This window comes from Myodes glareolus, chromosome 18, assembly GCF_982192425.1.
Source record: "Myodes glareolus chromosome 18, mMyoGla1.1, whole genome shotgun sequence".
Lineage (NCBI taxonomy): Eukaryota > Metazoa > Chordata > Mammalia > Rodentia > Cricetidae > Myodes > Myodes glareolus.
Window position 1 is genome coordinate 52,735,094 of NC_142043.1, and position 17,730 is coordinate 52,752,823.

At 35.8% G+C, this 17,730-nt stretch overlaps 1 protein-coding gene across 5 annotated transcripts in view; it reads left to right on the plus strand.

Annotated features, from left to right (window-relative positions):
* Jmjd1c (jumonji domain containing 1C) overlaps positions 1-17,730 on the plus strand; it is a 170,403-nt gene that overhangs the window by 82,537 nt on the left and 70,136 nt on the right. For 3 of the 5 annotated variants that reach the window (XM_087898192.1, XM_087898194.1, XM_087898191.1), the window contains exon 3: positions 17,399-17,512. Coding sequence is in view for 1 of the 5 variants with exons in the window: in XM_087898191.1 (XP_087754317.1) it covers positions 17,399-17,512 (114 nt within the window). In the remaining 4 variants the exon portion in view is untranslated. Of the gene's footprint in view, positions 1-13,157; positions 13,730-17,398; positions 17,513-17,730 lie in introns of those variants that run through there. The other 2 variants (XM_087898193.1, XM_087898195.1) reach the window with 1 other exon arrangement.

Genomic DNA, 17,730 nt, shown 5'->3' on the forward strand with positions numbered 1-17,730 from the left:
TGGGTTTCTGTATTTAAAACAACCCATTTAAAAATGTTGTGTGTGTTTACATACACACATGTATTTGTGTCTCATGACAACTCACCTATAGTTCTCTCATGTTGTGTGGCTTCTAGGCATTGGATACTATGGTCAGGACTGGTGATAAACACATTTATTTGCTGAATCATCTAGCACAGTGGTTCTCAAACTGGGTTGGGAACCCTTTTGTGGCCGAATGACCCATTTACAGGGGTCACCTAAGAACATCTGCATATCAGTTAGTTTCATTCGATTCATATCAGTGGCAAAATTACACTTAAGAAGTAGCAATGAGGGACTGGAGAGATGGCTCAGAGGTTAAGAGTTAAGACTGTTCTTCCAGAGGACCTAAGTTCAATTCCTCCAGAGGTCCTAAGTTCAATTCCCAGCAACCACATGTTGACACACAACCATCTTTAATGAGATCTGGTGCCTTCTTCTGGCCCGCAGCGTACATGCAGACAGAACACTGTATACATAATTAATAGTAAATCTTAAGGAAATAGCAATGAAATAATTTTATGGTTGGGGTTTGTCTTAGTTAGGGCTTCTGCTGCTGAGGGAGACATCATGACCAAAAAACAAGTTGGGGAGGAAAGGGTTTATTAGTCTTACACTCTCATGTTGCTGTTCTTCATTGAAGGAATTCAGGAGGTGATGCAGAGGCCTTGGAGGAGTGCTGCTTACTGGCTTGTTTTATATGACTTGTTCAGCCTGCTTTCTTATAGAACCCAGGACCACCAGCCCAGGGATGGTCCCACTCATCATGGTTCGGGCCCTCCTCTATTGATCACTAATTGAGAAAATGTCCTACAGTTGGATTTCATGGAGGCATTTCTTCCACTTAAGGGTCCTCCCTCTCTGATGACTCTAGCTTGTGTCAAATTGTCAAGTTTACACACAAAACCAGCCAGTACAAGGGTCACCACAAATGGCATGAGGAACTGTTTTAATGGATCACAACATTAGGAAGGTTGAGAAACACTGATCTAGCAAGTCTTCTATACTTGGGGAGGAGGGAAGGTAGGAATGCTGTGTCCAAGAAGACCAGAAGAGGGTGTCAGGACTACTCTCCCACTAGAGTTACAGATAGTTATAAACCACCTGGACTGGGTGTTGGGAACTAAAGTTGGGACCGTCTATAAGAGTAGTATGGGTCGAAACATCTCTCCACCTACTTAAGAGTTTTTGTTTTTAAATCTGTGATGTAGAATAAAATGGATAAAAAATTTCCAGTATATAAAGACATAATGAAAGCCTTAGTTGAAATATTCCTAGTTCTTTTACCTGTTCAAAACTGTTTTATAGATGGATCTTTATTGTGTAAATCATCGTTTATATCCTAATATCTTGGCCCTAATTAATGAAGTTTTATTTTCATTGAAAATGTTTTCAATATTCTGTCATGTTATTTTACATAATAGAAATATATTATCTTTAACATTCACACCAGAGATTACAGTCAGTAGTAAAGCTGTTGCCCAGCATCTGTGAGTCCTAAAGTTCAATGCCTATTATGGGGTGGAGTTGTGGCAGTTTATACCAAAGAAATTTTATCTTTTACACAATTTTTGGTTAGTTTCATTTTTGCATCATATATAATCTTTGTGCCAATGCTTAACAAGCTGTGGATGTCTCAGTTAATATATGTTGGATGAATTGCTTCCTAATCCTTTTTTTGCATCTGAAGCTGCCTAACAGGTTTGACCACCTCTTGTTCTAATGTGAGCCTGTGGGGGTGGGGTATTGCCCCATACTTGAGTAGTAATCTTTTGGAACCTAAACAGTACATTTGAGGGTTCTAATGTTAAATTTAATTATACAAGAGCAGTTTCAGATAGTGTCTATTTTAAGATGACTCAGTCTCCTTTTTCTAAACTTTATAATAATGTGAAAGCAATATGCATTCTGTGGAAAAAACTGTACTTTGAATTTTGAGTTTTGGTCTTTTCTTAGAGGCTAGGGATATATGTAGAAGAATACTCTTGGGATCCTAGGCAATAGAAACAAGTAGCAAATCTATGTCAGTCTTGAAATCCAGTGAGTGGGTGAAGAGCCCAGTACTCCACAGAGACTGCCAATCACTAATGAAATTAGTTGAGATAACTGAAACTTTACCATAAAATACTTTGTATTATATAATTTTGACCAACTTGTACATATTTCTGATTGCATTTAAGAAACACCAAGCAGTCAGGCATTGGTGGTGCACACTTTTAATCCCAGCACTCAGGAATCAGAGGCAGGCAGATCTCTGTGAGTTTGAGGCCAGCTTGGTCTACAGAGCGAGTTCCAGGACAAACAGAACTGTTTCACAGAGAAAACCCTGTCTTGAAAAAACAAAACAAACAAGAAAAGAACAATCTTCTGGGCATAGTGATATATGCTTTTAATCCCAAAATTTAAGGTAGGCAGATAAGTCTCTGTGTGTTCAGACCAGATCTCAGTGCATCTAGAGCTATACTGTGGAAGAACTTCAAAGCCACTTATTCTCTTTTTGAGACAGCACATGTAAATTGTGATTTCGATAGATTCTATGCAAAACCAAAAAGCAATAAATTTTATTTTTCAGGCATATAACAGTGAGTAGTAAAAATGTTTACTAACTAGTGTTGATCTAGTATTTGAAAGCTGGCTTTGTTGATGCTGAGTATTATTAAAAATCATAATGATCAGTAAATTAATATTATAAAGTACATATAATTAAATCAAATTATGTAAAATATATTTTGCAAGCATCAAAATCAGAATGTTTTAGTCTTTCAGTGATGGCTGTCTAAAATTTTGTCCATATGACTGAAGAACCTGGAAAACTGTTGCTGCTATTGGTCTTTTCATACAAATACACATATACACACAGATAATACATTATATATATTTGGGAACTTGCTGTGCTGTCAACTTTGGAATGTATCTTATTTTATCATGCTGAGTTGGCATTGTCCAAAAAATGAAGTTGGTGATCTAAAACCATTAACTTTATGTATGTTTTTCATTTGTATAGGAATAATATGCTATTAAATGTAAGATCTTATCTCTCTGGGGTTGATACAGAAACTAATAGAGTATTCCCTAAATAATGGAAAACAGTACAAACCTTTGGGTACATAGCAATTTGGGGGGTAACATGGGATGTATAAGGATTTGTCATGCTCACCCTCACCTTAACCCCCCCTCAAAAAAAAGGACTAGAGATGTTGCTTAATGGTTGAGTTGAGTACTTAGTGAACTAGAAGCCTATGTATCCTAGCACTGCAAAAAATAATGCTAAGTGAAATAAACCTTACAAAGAAAGATAAGTACTTTATTATTTCACATATGTGGAATTTCAAAATGTTAAACTCATATAAACATAGCAAAAAGGCTTGGAGAGATGGCTCTGTAATTATGAACTCTTACTGTCCTTGCTAAAGGACCTGTGTTCAGTTTCAGCACTCACCCACATTAGGCAGCTGACAGCCTCCATCTGATGCCCCCTTATGCACACATGTGCTATACACGCTCCCTTTCCCCTACACTTACATACATTCAACAACAACAAAAGAACCAGTATAGAATGGTGAATCCCATTCTGACAGATCTTAGTCAAGTTTAGATTTTCAGTTACTTTGAGTAGGTTGTAAACAACTCGTGTATAGCCTGATGACCATAGTTAATGCTATTGTCTATCACGTATATTTGAAACTTCCTAAGAGAAGTAGATTTAAATTTTTCTCCTTATACCCAAAAAGTAGCTAGTTAAAATGGTAGATGCTTAACGAAACTGATTGTGGCAGTCATTTTGCAATATGTGAAGTCATCACATTATACACCTTGAATTTATTTTGGTATCAATTACATTTCAATAAAATGAAAAAAAATGTGCTGCAGTTGTTAATACAAGATTAAATATTGTAGTTTTAGGGCTTCTCCTTTGGTCACAGTCTTGAGCCAGCTTGTTCCGGGTTCATAGTTCATGTTACCTGAGAAATTTTTTTTGTAACTTCACAGGCAGTTTAAATCAGCCTTGAAATCTTTTCTTGAATGATTAACTATGCTTCTGGCTCTTCAAATATTTTCTCGAAAAACTTCCTCTTTGTTCCACTTCAGATAGGGATCAGAGATAATTAAGTCCTCATCTGTTTAACGCTTCCAGGGGAAACTACCTTTGTGTTCATAGTGTTTACAAATTGGTTTTAGATTTTCTCTTCCTATGTAATTTGGGGGAAGAAGCATTGCCACTTCTCCAACCTGCTATTTCTGCTGCTCAGTATTTTAGGAAGGAGAGAGCCCTTTCTGAGAGGGTATCTTTCTACCTGGAATCAGAGTTTCTCCTTTTGCCTTAGGGTTTTCACACTTGTTAGAGGACTTCTTCATGAGTCCCAGCTCTGCACAGACAATGAATGGCTTGCTTTCTCACGTATGTGTATTTGTAATGTATTTGAAGATTTTTGTGGTTACGAAGAAAGGAATTAACTAAGCAAAGTAACATCTGCCAAGAAAATATCTTAAATCCTGGTGATCTGCTCTGAGATGTATTCTAGACATACTTAACTAGATTAGTTAGGTATGTTCTTAACTAATAAAAGTCACAAAAAGTTAGTTAAGAAAATTAGTGAGGTTAATACCATGTCTAGTAAAGGAGTGGGGGTGGTCAGAGCATTTGTGATAGAGTGAGCCTTCCCCAGCTGACAGGGCCTTAGATTCAGCCATGGAATTTTTTAAAGATAAGGATTCCTGGGCTCCTCATACTTACCATAGGTTGGGAAAAGATTTAGAAATACACATTATTTGAAGGTTTTCCATATAATCGTGAAACTGGCTAACGTTGTGTCTCAAAATATTAACTGTTGTATATTTCTGGGAAATCCATAGATAGAGTTGATCAAATTCTCAAAGGGTCAGTGTTGTCAGTTACGCTAACATTAGAATTGCATGAGGACTTGTTAAAGCTTAGGTGTCTGTGTCTCCCTTTTAGGTTCTGTGTCTGTAAGTCTATCGCATGCCCAGGAATTTGCGTTTTTTAACTATTAATAGTTTTTCAATATGGTTGATACTACTAGACAGGGGGACTGTTTTTTTTTTTTAAGATTTATTTATTTGTTATGTAGACAACATTCCTTCCATGTATGCTTGCATGCCAGAAGAGGGCGCCAGATCTCATTATAGATGGCTGTGAGCCACCATGTGGTTGCTGGGAATTGAACTCAGGACCTCTGGAAGAGCAGTCAGTGCTCTTAACCTCTGAGCCATCTCTCCAGCCCAGGGGGGACTGTTTTGAAAAACAACTGGTCTAGGCCTTGGCTAAGGGTATTGTTTCAGCATTAAGTTCTGGCGGCAGAGTAACTTTTCAGTATGCTTATTAATTAATAACAGTAATAAATAGAAACACAATCAACTCTAATTGTCACTACATGAAGGTAAGGAAAACTTATTTTTGGCAAAGGAAATAGCAGAACAAAAGGCCACAGGCAGTTTTCAGAGTTGACCCTACGAACACACTTAAGCTTCATGAAGAATTACTTCTACATACATACGGTTTTGCTTTACTGTAGAAAGTGCTTTCCTGATTTGTAAGCTTGAGGCCATCGGTTGGACCCCAACCTCAGCCAACACTCACGCTTTTGAGACCTATATAAGCAATATAGCAAGTAGTCCCTCATCGTGTGTGTGTGTGTGGGGGGGAACTGAAGGGGAGAGGGGGAGGAAGTACTTTAAATCAACAGGAATCCTTTGCCTAGTCTGTTTTACAGGCCATCTGAAACTTTGAAGAAAACTAGGGCTGTGGAACAAGTCTTTATTATAATTCCTGAAATATATGATTGTGAAAATTTTCTCATTCACAGAGAAATAAACTGTGCATCATTAATCTCAACTTTTTCCTTTTCCACTTAACTCTGAGAACCTACTTATTTAATCTCTTTACAAGGGAATGTAGTTGCTGAAAGTGCTTAGGAAGTCAGGCATGGCGGTTCATGCCTGTAATCCTATGCAAGGCTGAAGCATGATAATTGCCAGGAGTGTGATGCTTGCCTGTCTGCCTACTAAGTTCAAGTCAGCCTGAGTTAAGATGATACTTTGTCTCAAGAAAAAGGAAAGGGAGTGAGGATGGGGTCAAGTTAATAAGACCTTATTGCTTTGTGACCTTTGTTTAAAGGAAATGAATCATTTTTTTAAAATGAGAGTTGAGATTTAACTTGTTTGTTTTTTCTGTGCTTTTTGTAGCACACTTCCTAATGTACATCATGTTAGAAGGAAAGTAAAGGACATTTTACTTGAATCATTACTGTCTTATAATTGAAAGAAACAAGTGCCCAAGTATCTAGTTAGCTATATAAAGTACTTCTCTTTTCTGTTACTTTTGTATATCAGGACTTGGAATTTCCTGTTGTAGAAATATTGGCATAAATGGTAAACTCTTAAAGGTACATCTTGAAATTTTGATAACTTGTTATTTTTTTACTGTTTTCAATCTAAATACTGAAGATAGACGATCAATGTCATCTTAAATTTACTCTTTTAAAAATTAGAAATAACTACTGCATCGTATCATGAAACAGAAATTGTGAATTCTCTTTTCATTGAAAAGTTCAGCTTTGCAGACTGTTGCTAATATCAGAGTTTTTCACTATCCCAAGATGGGTAATAGGAAATAACTGTAAAGCCTTATTGGCTTTTACTGCATAGGAAACAAGTATTTGCCAGGTGGACAGGAATTAAACCGGTAAATAAATAGATGTCTTAATCCAAACCACAGTGAAATGATTGGGAAATTTGGAAAATGCACTTTAGTGATAGTTTTAGACTGAGAAGGGCAATAAAATTAGTCATATGTAAGCATAATGACAAATGTCCTCTTCTGAGGGTGTATACTTGAGAAGAATCATGGCCATTTATTTGAGATTAACTTCATTTTTTCCTGATTTCATAATTATTTTTATTTTTAAAAATAATTTATTTATTTGTATTTTATGTACACTGGTGTTGTGCCTGCTTCTATGTCTGAGTGAGGGTGTTGAATCCCCTGCTACTGGAATTACAGAGAGTTGTGAGCTGCCATGAGGGCACTGAGAATTGAACCTGGGTTCTCTGGAAGAGCAGTCAGTGCTGTTAACTGCTGAGCCATCTCTCCAGCCCCCTAATTATTACCATTTTAACATATGCTTTACATGTATGGTTGTATTGATTTGTATAGATTTGTTATCCCTACAGATTATAATGATTTTTCATTGCTAAGAGATAAAAGATGTGTGGATCATGGAGATCTCACCCTACAAACTTTCCATGTGGTTTTGTGTCTGTTACTTCAAATAACCTTTATTTAGCTTCTATTTATTAATACATTTTGAAATAGGATTGTGCTACTTTGTGGTCTGCTATACCATTGCAATATACAAACATGCAGCAACCTTTCATGTTCATTTGCAGTAGCAGTGCTTTTGCAATGTTTGGTTTGATAATGCTAACTGTACTCTTAAAGCATTAAGAAGTTTGCAGAAGAAAATAGTTGAATCTTAAAATATTTTATAAACCAGTCGCCATCTGCATGAAAACTGTGATATCTTTGACTTCTGAGATGAGGTCTTTCAGTGTAGCCCTGGCTGGTCTAGAACTGACTGCAGATTTAACTAGCCTCACACTCAAGAGATCCACCTTCCTCTGCGTCCTATTACTGGAATCAAAGGCGTAATCCACCACACCCCACCTTTGTATGATTATTAATGACTTTAGAATTTGATTTTTTTAGGACATAGATTTTCTTCCTCCCTCCCTAGCTTTTTTTTTTTTTTTTTTTTTTTTTTGAGACAGGGTCTCACTATATAGTGTTGACTGGCCTGAAACTTGATATGTAGGTTAGACTGTCCTGTAACTCTTAAAGATCTGCTATCCTTTGCCTCCCATGTGCTGGAGTTAAAGGTACATGCCATCTTGTCCTCAAGGATTTCTTTCTTAAATTTAGGTGTTAATCCTTGTTCCAGTTGTTCTGGTTTAGTTTTTTTGAGAAAGGTTACCACTATACCCAGTCTGGCCTGGAATCTAATATATATGAACTCAGCATTCATACGCCCTCCTGTCCCATCCTTCCAGGTGCTGGGATATTCACAAGCATCTGATCCCATGCCCAGCCCTTATCATTTGTTAACTTGAAGATGGTTATGAGATTGATGAAGGGTGCACATTCCTTATTAACACTGCTGGTAATCAATGTTCTGCTGTAGAACTGTCATGAAGCCCATAGTTCATTGACTTATACTTTGCAAGATGTGTTGATAAAAAATATGTTAAAGTCAGGTGTTCAGTATCTTAATATCATATTTCTCCATTTAAAGTTCAAAGGTTAAAGTTTAATACAACAGATGGTAGAATACTTTGCTCTCTGCCAGCCTATGCCAGCAATCATGAAAACAATATAATTTCATACTGTCTTACAGTGTAAAAACCACTCCACCTCCAGAGTACTGGGATTCTTACTGCCATAGCCTACAGAGATATAGTGAAAGGAAATTCGTAAAGATTCACATTAGGAGGCAAGTGGGCTAATCTGGGTTAATTCTGAAAGAGCGGTCTGAGGTGAGAAACTCGTAAACAATTCTAGATTTCAGAGTGTGTCTCATCAGTATAAGAAAGCGTAGAAAGGATGGGGGATAGTGTTCAATGAGAAAGTATGAGGGTCTAGGTTTGATTCTCCAGCATCTTAAAGAGAAACAGAAATCTAGATGGGAAAGATTTTTTAAAATTTCAAATTCAGCTGTAATTGTAGAATTTCAAAACATTATTAATTTAAGCAATTGACACAACATCTGCAAAATGCTGTTATCAAGAATATAGTGAGAGGGATACTAATTCTCCATGTTAATTTTTAACAATGAAAAATTTATGTTACAATCACCAAGGTTGTGTCTTTCCGAAAATACCATAAATTATGCCAGGAAAATGGTTTGTTTTTAATTCATCTTTTTATCATCAGAGCCAAGCAAACAAGACCCCACATAGATTGCTTGGCTGAGTGTGCTTCTACTTATGGGGGCGAGTGAAGTGAGCTTCTGTTTTGGTTTTTAAATCTGTGTGTATGTAGAGGTCTGGGGTTGGTGTAGAGAGTCTTCTTGATTGCTTTTCTGCCTTATTCTTCGAATCAGGGTTTCAGTCAAACCCAGAGCTTGCCAATATGGCAAGTTAGACTTCTCCAAGTATCTCATTTCCATCATCAGAGCTAGACGTACAGGGGAAACTACCACATCCCCCTGCACTTTACATGGGTTGTAGAGATCTGAACTCACTATCTCTTGATTTCTTGACAAGTGCTTTTTCAATAGCTGAGCTAATTCCCCCTCTAGAGAGAGGAAGCCAGAAGATGAGTTTATATCTTTTAGAAATAAATGTAGAACTCAGTCTAAAGGCATAAAGCTATAATCTGCAGCCTTTGCATTGTGTGCAGGATCTGTATACATTGAGTAATGAAATATTAGTCCTTTGGGTATTATCATGATGCAAGAATTTTGTACTTGAATATTTTCATAGATAACATAGAAAAAAGTGCACTATGCTGATAAATATTTGCCAGAAATCTAGTTAGACATATTAGGTTGTGTCTAATTGAAGTCCTTGTAACTATATAACTATGAAATAGTGTTCATCTATTTTTTTCCTGTTAGTATGTTTTTGTTTGATTGATTTTTTTTTATTTTTGTTTGTTTTGTTTGTTTTAGAGACAGGGTCTCACTACATAGCTCCCTGTCCTGGAACTCACTACCTAGACTAGGCTAGCCTTGAGCTCACAGGGATCTACTAGCCTCTGGCTCCTGCCGGTATTATCTTTTAAAATAGTCTGTAAAAACTAGGCCATTGCACACAGAAAAGTTTTATTCCCTAGTATTCTCCCTTTAATTCTCGCCCTGACCGAAGTTTTTGTTTGTTGTTCTTGGGGTTTTTCTGGTCTTTATTGTTGGAAAAATCCCAAGGACTTCACTCTTCCATATGTATAAAGGTGTAGGATTTACTTTTATAAGCCAAACTAAAATGTAAGTAAAATGCCCATTTAACCCCTAATTGCATTTACACCTTTCTTACATTATTGGAAAGAACAAATTTTCTTTGGAAAGCCAGACAGTGTTGCCTTCCTTTTTGCTTCTGTTTACTTTCTCACCTCTGTTGATTTAGTCAGCTTGTAACCTGGAAACCAGCTAAAGGGAAGGAAGTAAGAGATGTGTATTTCTGGTCAGTAACTGGAGTAGTTTCCTCTTCCTCTAGCAGGATTGAGCAGCTAGCAAAGACCTGTTAGCCTTCACCAGAGGGCAGGGCAGGGTGGGGGTTGATGAACTACTCCCTTTCTCTGCTCTGAGTTTCCCATTCCTGATAAGCTTTACGAATAAGAGAATTGAGAAGACTTGTTAAGACCTAGCAGCTTTCCTGACTTCACTTTTTGTTTGTTTGTTTGTTTGAGACAAGGTTTCTCTTTGTAGACCCCAGCTGTCCTGGACTCTCCCAAGGGGACCAGACTGGCTTCAAACTCTCAGGCCTGCCTGCCTTGGCCTCCTGGGTACTAGGATAAAAGGTGTGCATCACCACTGCCTGGCTACTTGACTGTTTTTGTGTTCGAAACGTGTTAGGATTACAATAGCAAACATATTAATGTATTTACCAACATGTCAAAAGCCAGTTCAACATGTAAAAGTATCCTGTTGCATGTCACCAGCTGCTTATATCTCTATAAATCTTTGTTTTGCCTCAAGAATTGTCTAGCTAAGTTCTCTACAGATACCTTTTTACTTTATTTTGGCAGTGATATAGTATGAAATATTTAAAATGACAGTTTGGTTCCTCACTAATGATCTTAGTTATTCTGATTTTATCTTAAGGCGCACGGATGGATGACTGTGACAGTTGGGTTGATCCTGTGGTTCTTTGTGCTGTTGCTTCTGTTGGAGTCTGATAGTACTTGAGTAGCATTTGAAAAGTCTGTTGCGTTTATAATCAATCCTGAGTATATGGTGCATTATTACAAGATTAATCTTTCAAAATACTAAACTTAGACTAATATGTGTTGTACATTGTAGAAATAAAGTATAAAAAGGTACTTAAAATTTGATACTCAAATCCTTAGGTATATGATACATTTGGTGGCTCAGTGTTATTTGGGACTCAGAGATTGCTGTCCGAGTCCATTGGTTGTCCTTTGTAACATATATTACCGGTTTTCCCCTTCCTCTGTATTTTCTATGTTGTAGGAATGAGTTATTATGATTACATATTGTGATTTTTATTTTCTCTTGACAGCATTATTTAAAATATTTTGTGCTAAAGCCACATTTTAGTACCATCCATTGCCTATGAATTAAATCATTTTATTTTAGTACCCACCTATGCTCTATAAAATAAAACCAAATAAAAAATAGAGTATATTTACTCCTACACTTAGGTTAATCTTGAAATGATTATCACTTCATCTTTACTCCATGTCCATTCTTGGTTTTAGGGTAAGGTTTCAGTCTAGCCCAGGCTGGTCCTAAGTTTATGCCAGTCCTCCTGTACCAGTCTCCCAGTCATGAACCACCACACCCAGTAAAGCTTTATTTTCACATTTTTATTGCATGTGTTTATAGTAAGTATGTTTCTTCATGTGATTTTTAAATGGAACTGAAAGCATTCAGGTAAATATTAACACTGAGGTCTCTGTGTCAGGAGCTAGTGTTTTATTTTATGTTATAAAGATTTAAAATTTGATTGTACTGACAGATGAGTAGATATGACTTAGTGTTTAGTATGAAGCCAGAAATCATGCTTTGCATCTCTGGCTCTTAGGTTGTTGAGTAGCTGAAGTTAATGTTTCAGAATCACATAAGCCTCTATTTATAAAATAAGAAAACACTCTCTTGGTCTAGAAGAAATAAATGAGCAACACATGTCATTTTAAGTCCTTTAGTACTTTCATTAAAAATTGAAAAGCAATACACAGGGAATTATAATATTAACCAACATAACCAAAGTGTCATTTCGATTATAATCAGTGTCAATTTATGATATATCTTAGCATGCATTTCTTTTGTTTTGCGCAGACAACACACATCCCACTTCAGAGAACTACATTTTAGATGCTACATAGCCACACACTTCACTTAGTATTGTATAACATAACCCTAGGGTTATGAACTAGCTTTCCTTTTGAATAGGGTGCTTCTGAGATGGTTGTTTGTATCATTTTATTTTACTTTATTACACCTATTTAATTTTTAAAATTTTTGTTTTCTTGAGATAGCAGTCTGCTGACCTTGCTGGCCTTGAACTCAAAGCAGTCCCCTCAGTGAGCCTCCATGCCCATGTATGTTGATATTATAGGCTTACAGGCTTGTGTCAAATGAAGTGCCTCCCCCCCCTTTTTTTTATTTTCGGAGAGACAGGGTCTTAGGCCAGGCTTTTCTTAAACCCCTAGGTATCTGAAGATGATCTAGAATTCATTATATTTCTACTTTTCAAGGAAAGGAATGAACCATGACACTCAGCTTCACAATTTTTAAAATTGATTTTTGAGGTTTTTTTTTAAACACCTTAAGACAAAATAGCTTTTTACTTTTGAGATTATCGTTATGTTTCTCTTTTCCCTTTTTTTTTCTCCAAACCTTCTCATATTCCATCCATCTTCCAAACCTTATTGCTGTATTTCAAACTCAAGGCCTCTTTTTAAAAATTGTTTTTGCATGTGTGTGTGTGTATGTGTGTGTGTGTATATATATATATACATATATGTATTCATAAGTATAATCTGCTCAGTCTGTATAATGTTACATAGAAAAATAATTTTTAAAAGCCCAAGCCACAGGTTTTAAAAATAACTTAATGATAAATACTCTTTATTTTTGCCAACTTGATATTACACATTTTTTAGATTCATTTGCCTTCTCGCCTTGGTAATTCTGGAAAACAAAAACTTTGTATTTGCTTTACGAAGGAGACAGTCAACTTGAGCTCTTCGTCTCGCCACTAGTCTGTCTTTGTCTGTTGTTAAAATTGTGAGCCAGTCTCTATGGCCGCAGCCAAATGAGTAATCACCAGTAATGTGACTCGTGCTGGAAGTGACTCCATCAGCACCTGTGACGGGGGATTAGTTACAGTTTACAGAGCACCGCCTCTTCCCTTCTCTCAGTGCGCCCTAAGCCAAGTACTCGTTCTCATTTGGGTGTCTGTGCTGTTGGAAGCCACTGCAGTGTGTTTCCATGCAGACGGTACAGTGGGAAAGCTTCCTCTAGCTAATGGATGGCTGTTCTCTTTATTTGGAGTATCTTACTGGTTATGTAAGCGACCTCGGGAGAAATTATCCTGACCCAGATCGGAGGATGCAGTAGTGCTTCAGTTGCAGGATTTCTTCGAATCGTTAACACCACAGTGCTGATGACAAAGAGCAAGTTGTAATCCTCATCACTGCCAGGGCTGAGCCGGGCAGACAGAAAAATCGTCATTTGCTGCTCAGAGGCTTGTAGGTTACAGCCTCTGCTCCGGTTTGTGGTCTTGGCTTTTCTTCCTATACAATGACGGCACTGCAAGTGAGCTCCGAAATGCTTAGTTTGAAAGCCATTTGCCTGTGATTGTTTTTGAAGACTAAAGAAGTATTTATGCTTGATTAAAAAAATACAGCTCAAGAACAGAATGAAATGTCAGCTATATTTACTGACCTTTAAAGCCTTGGCTTGGATTGCTGAGATTTAAAGATACTTTAGAATTCTCAGGAACTAACTAAGTACGGTTTGTATTTTTCTGCTTCCTTTTTCTTTTGTCTTTATTACATTTGGTTTTGCTTCTTAGCCTTAGGAATTGAGGTCATTGCCTTTTATAGTTCTAGGCTCAGCGTTCTTAGTTTTAAGATTTCTAAAACTATTTAGAAAGAGGTTTACTGTGTCGCCGACAATTTAGTAACACTTAAAAAAATTAATTTAAAAACTAGAGTTTAAATATTTTGAGTATTTGGGCAGACGTGTTTAGACGGCAGTGTTTTAAGGGAAGTAGGAGTATTTGTTTTGTGGGGGGATTTGTGTTGTCTTTTTGTGTGTGTGTGTGTGTGTGTGGTGGTGATATATATATTCCCTTCCCCACCCCCAGCTTGTTTTCTAACAGTATCATGTTTTCAATAGACCTGCTTGGGTGGGAATTTGGACTTTGTTCTTTCAAGCAGTTCCAGTCCTTTTTTTTTTTTTTTTAAATTTTGTAGGCTAAACCTTGACTTAAAATGTGGCCTAGATCATTTTCAGTTTCAGTATTTTCCTTTGTTAAAATTTAAACTTATATTTTTGTTATTAAAGACCTTTTTTTTTTTTTACTTGAAAAAGGAATTGTTTAATGTTAACCGGAGATTGTTAGAAACTCTTGCTGCAGACATAAACCCCACGAATTTCCTGTTAAGTAGTAGATGGTGAGTTTTAATGTGTTTGTCTGAGCAGCTGAGCTGTGTTTGAGAACTGTAGATGATTTATTTAAAAATATTTTTCGGGGAGGGCTCATCTGTTCGCCTCTTCCTCATGTGAATGGAATGCGGTGCAGCATGGAGCCCCAAACAGGACACAGTTGTTCTAGCATTCTTCCTATAGCGTGGTAGGCCTTTCTAGAAATATAGGTTCTCAGCAGGGTTTATTTTGGCTTTAGACTATTTTTAAAGTTTGATTAACACTAACAGATGACATTAAGAGAGTTCTTAATCCACTAATAAAATGGAAAAAGTGTTTTGTTTCAACTGAATGTTAAGTTTTAAGTTAGTGTCTTTCATTTGGGTTTTCAAAGATTCAAGTCCTTTGTGATTAAGGCCATATTCTACTGGGTTTGCTCCCCCTTAGGGTGAGGAAGTTCCTCATAGAATGTCATTAGAGTGCTGAATTAGTTATGCATGAGTTCTAGTTTCTGTACATTCCAGTGCACCTACAGCAGAGAATCTTTTGCTATGGATTCATTATTAAAGCTACAGAATCCATTTGTTTGCATTTTAATATGAACATGTTTAATTTTTGATGTATTCGATATATCAACTGATTTGACATCTTAAAAAATCATAGTATATATTTTAACTGTATTTTTCATGTTTGTATTTATATTTTTAATAAAGTATTAGCTTTCAACTGACACAGTTGGTAATTTAATATTTAATGTTTCTTTAACAAGCACTATTAAGTGTCTCTACTTGTTGAGGGTATGTTTGTATTTTAAATATAATTAGACATGGTATCATTTGTAAATCAACTTTTTTATTTATCGTATTTTTATTTATTATTTATCATATTTCTATTTATCTGTCATACTTACCACCCACATTTTATCAACGGTTTTCAATTAAATACCTTCAAATTTTGAGAAATTATTTTATCTAGAAATTGAACCCTTTTACAAGGTAACTGAAAGTAATTTGAATTATGTTAACTTGCTGGGTTTTATCTCAATACCTCTGGTCTACCTTTAAAATGAGAGCTCTTGAAGATCTTCTCAGGAATGTTTTTGATATTATAAAATGACTGGGTCTCAGGAAATGCAAAACACCTGTATTATTTGCCTAAGAAAGAGGCACTTAGAACTAAGTTTACTTGTGTCAGATCCTACTAAATTGAATTGTGTCTTTAGCCACTTAGTAATCTTTTGTGTATTCTTTTTTTGTTAACCTTTATGGCTTGGCCTGAAGTGTTTGGAAAAGAAACAGATAATGTCCAAAGATTGAAAGTCCTCTTGAGAATGAGCCAGTGTTTGTTTATTTACCAAAGCTAAACTAATAGAACTATAACATGACAATTTTTCTTTGTAGATGTAGAAATAAGGTAAATTAATAGCTCTTCATGTTTACATAGATCATATAACCAGATAGCACATACTTTTTAAAAAGTAAGTAAATTCTATTAATAAGTAATGATAGGATTTTATGAAATAGTAATTTTAGGAATCTAGGCCCAAGAAATCAAAAAAAATTGATATCAGTAAACAGTGATAGATAACCAAGTAATGTGGAAATTTTTTATTGTGAAAATGTATTTTCCCACACAAAATACTTTGATAAATATCTAATACTTGAAAGGCTAGGCTGGAACATAGTAGAACATTATTGTAATTAGTTTTAATTATCACAAATGTTTAAAATGAGCCTAGTGTGCAAGAGAGGGATTTTGTTTATTTTTATAGTTTTTGGTTCTAGAGATACAGGCTTTTCTTGTACATGCTAATAAATTAGCATATGCTGTTACTCTTGTTCTGAAACTTCTGTATTATTTCAATCAAAGAAAATATTATTTGCTCAAGTTTATTGTCATGTAAAATAGAGTAGAAATGAGGTGTGCTTGAAATATTTTTTCTTGTGTCCTTAGCAAAAAGGTTGTAGATTGCAGTGAATCCAGAGTCCTGTTAGGGCTTTCTTCAATATAGAAATTAACTCTTTAATTTTAATTTTAGTTTGAAGTTCACTTCAAACTAAAAGTCTTGGCCTTTTCCCCTCAGAGTGTTTTGTGTTTCTTTAAGACTTAATGACTACAAGTGGATAAACACAAACACCAACAGTTTTAGGGATGGGGAAACATTTGTCTCTGGGAGCAAAGTCTTTGTTTTCTGTCTAAATGGTAACTCATATTGCTTTGTAATGTGAAAAATTTCATGTCTGTCTTTCTCTGTATGTCTGTGTTTAGAAGCCCAGTTAGTTAATTGCATTTTTCAGATTTTTATTCTTTCATGGGAAAGCCACAGTGGTTTTTTTTTTTTTTTTAAGATGGTAGAATTGTATTTTCACTTGAAAGTTTTTGGAATAAACACTAGTATAGATATATGAGTGCATTTCATTTTTATTGAAGCTGACTACTGAGAATGAGAATGTGGTGACAGTCATTTAAGAAAACAAACACAATGTTCTTCCTTCCTCTAACTTTCCCACCTTCCTTACTGCAGTGTGGTCTGTTTTAACAGACCTGAGACTGGAGACTGCTGCTGTGTAGACTGTGTGGCCTTTCTTGCTGCCCTCTTCCTGCTGCCCTCTGTTTTCGCCCTGAAGTAACTAGATCTATGGTTGTTCTTGGAGCAAGGCAGGGGTGGGATTAGATCAGATGTTTCCTGATCAGTATTAAAATTAGATAACTTCTCTCTTGATGGTTTAGAAAAAAAGAGGGTAGATGTGTTTGACTTCTTCAGAAGCAGTTTCATTTTTTTAGTGTTCAGCAGGAACGTATACATGTATGTTTGGGACCCTTTTCAGAAATACATAATAGCTTAATTCAGTGTAATTTTTAGTTTATTTACTCTGGTTGTAATTAATTCCTTTTTATTGAATACAAAATAGTCTATGGTTTGAATAAAAAGCATTTTGCAGTTGTGACAATGGTATTTAAACATGTATTCATGTACCCTTTGAGTATACAACCAGAAAGTAACCATTCGTTGTTTTTCTTTTTGACAGACCTTCAAACCATTGGTTGAAAATAGTATACCTAGTTCGATCACTGCAGTAGAATTTCTTATAGATAAACAACTGGATTTTTTAACAGAAGATAGTGCCTTTCAGCCATATCAGGTAAGAAACTACTTTTGGGAAAGTTACTTGTTCATTAAACTTCATTCATATTCAGGTATTCTTAAACTTAACATATTAGGTATATAAGAAAGTGAATGCATCCAATATATTTTGATAATAACATAATTTATCAGTTAATATGTGTTGAGACTTTCCCGTGAATCAGGAAGGTTCTTGCTGTTGCTAGGATTACCGGCGTGAACACAGCAGTCGTTATA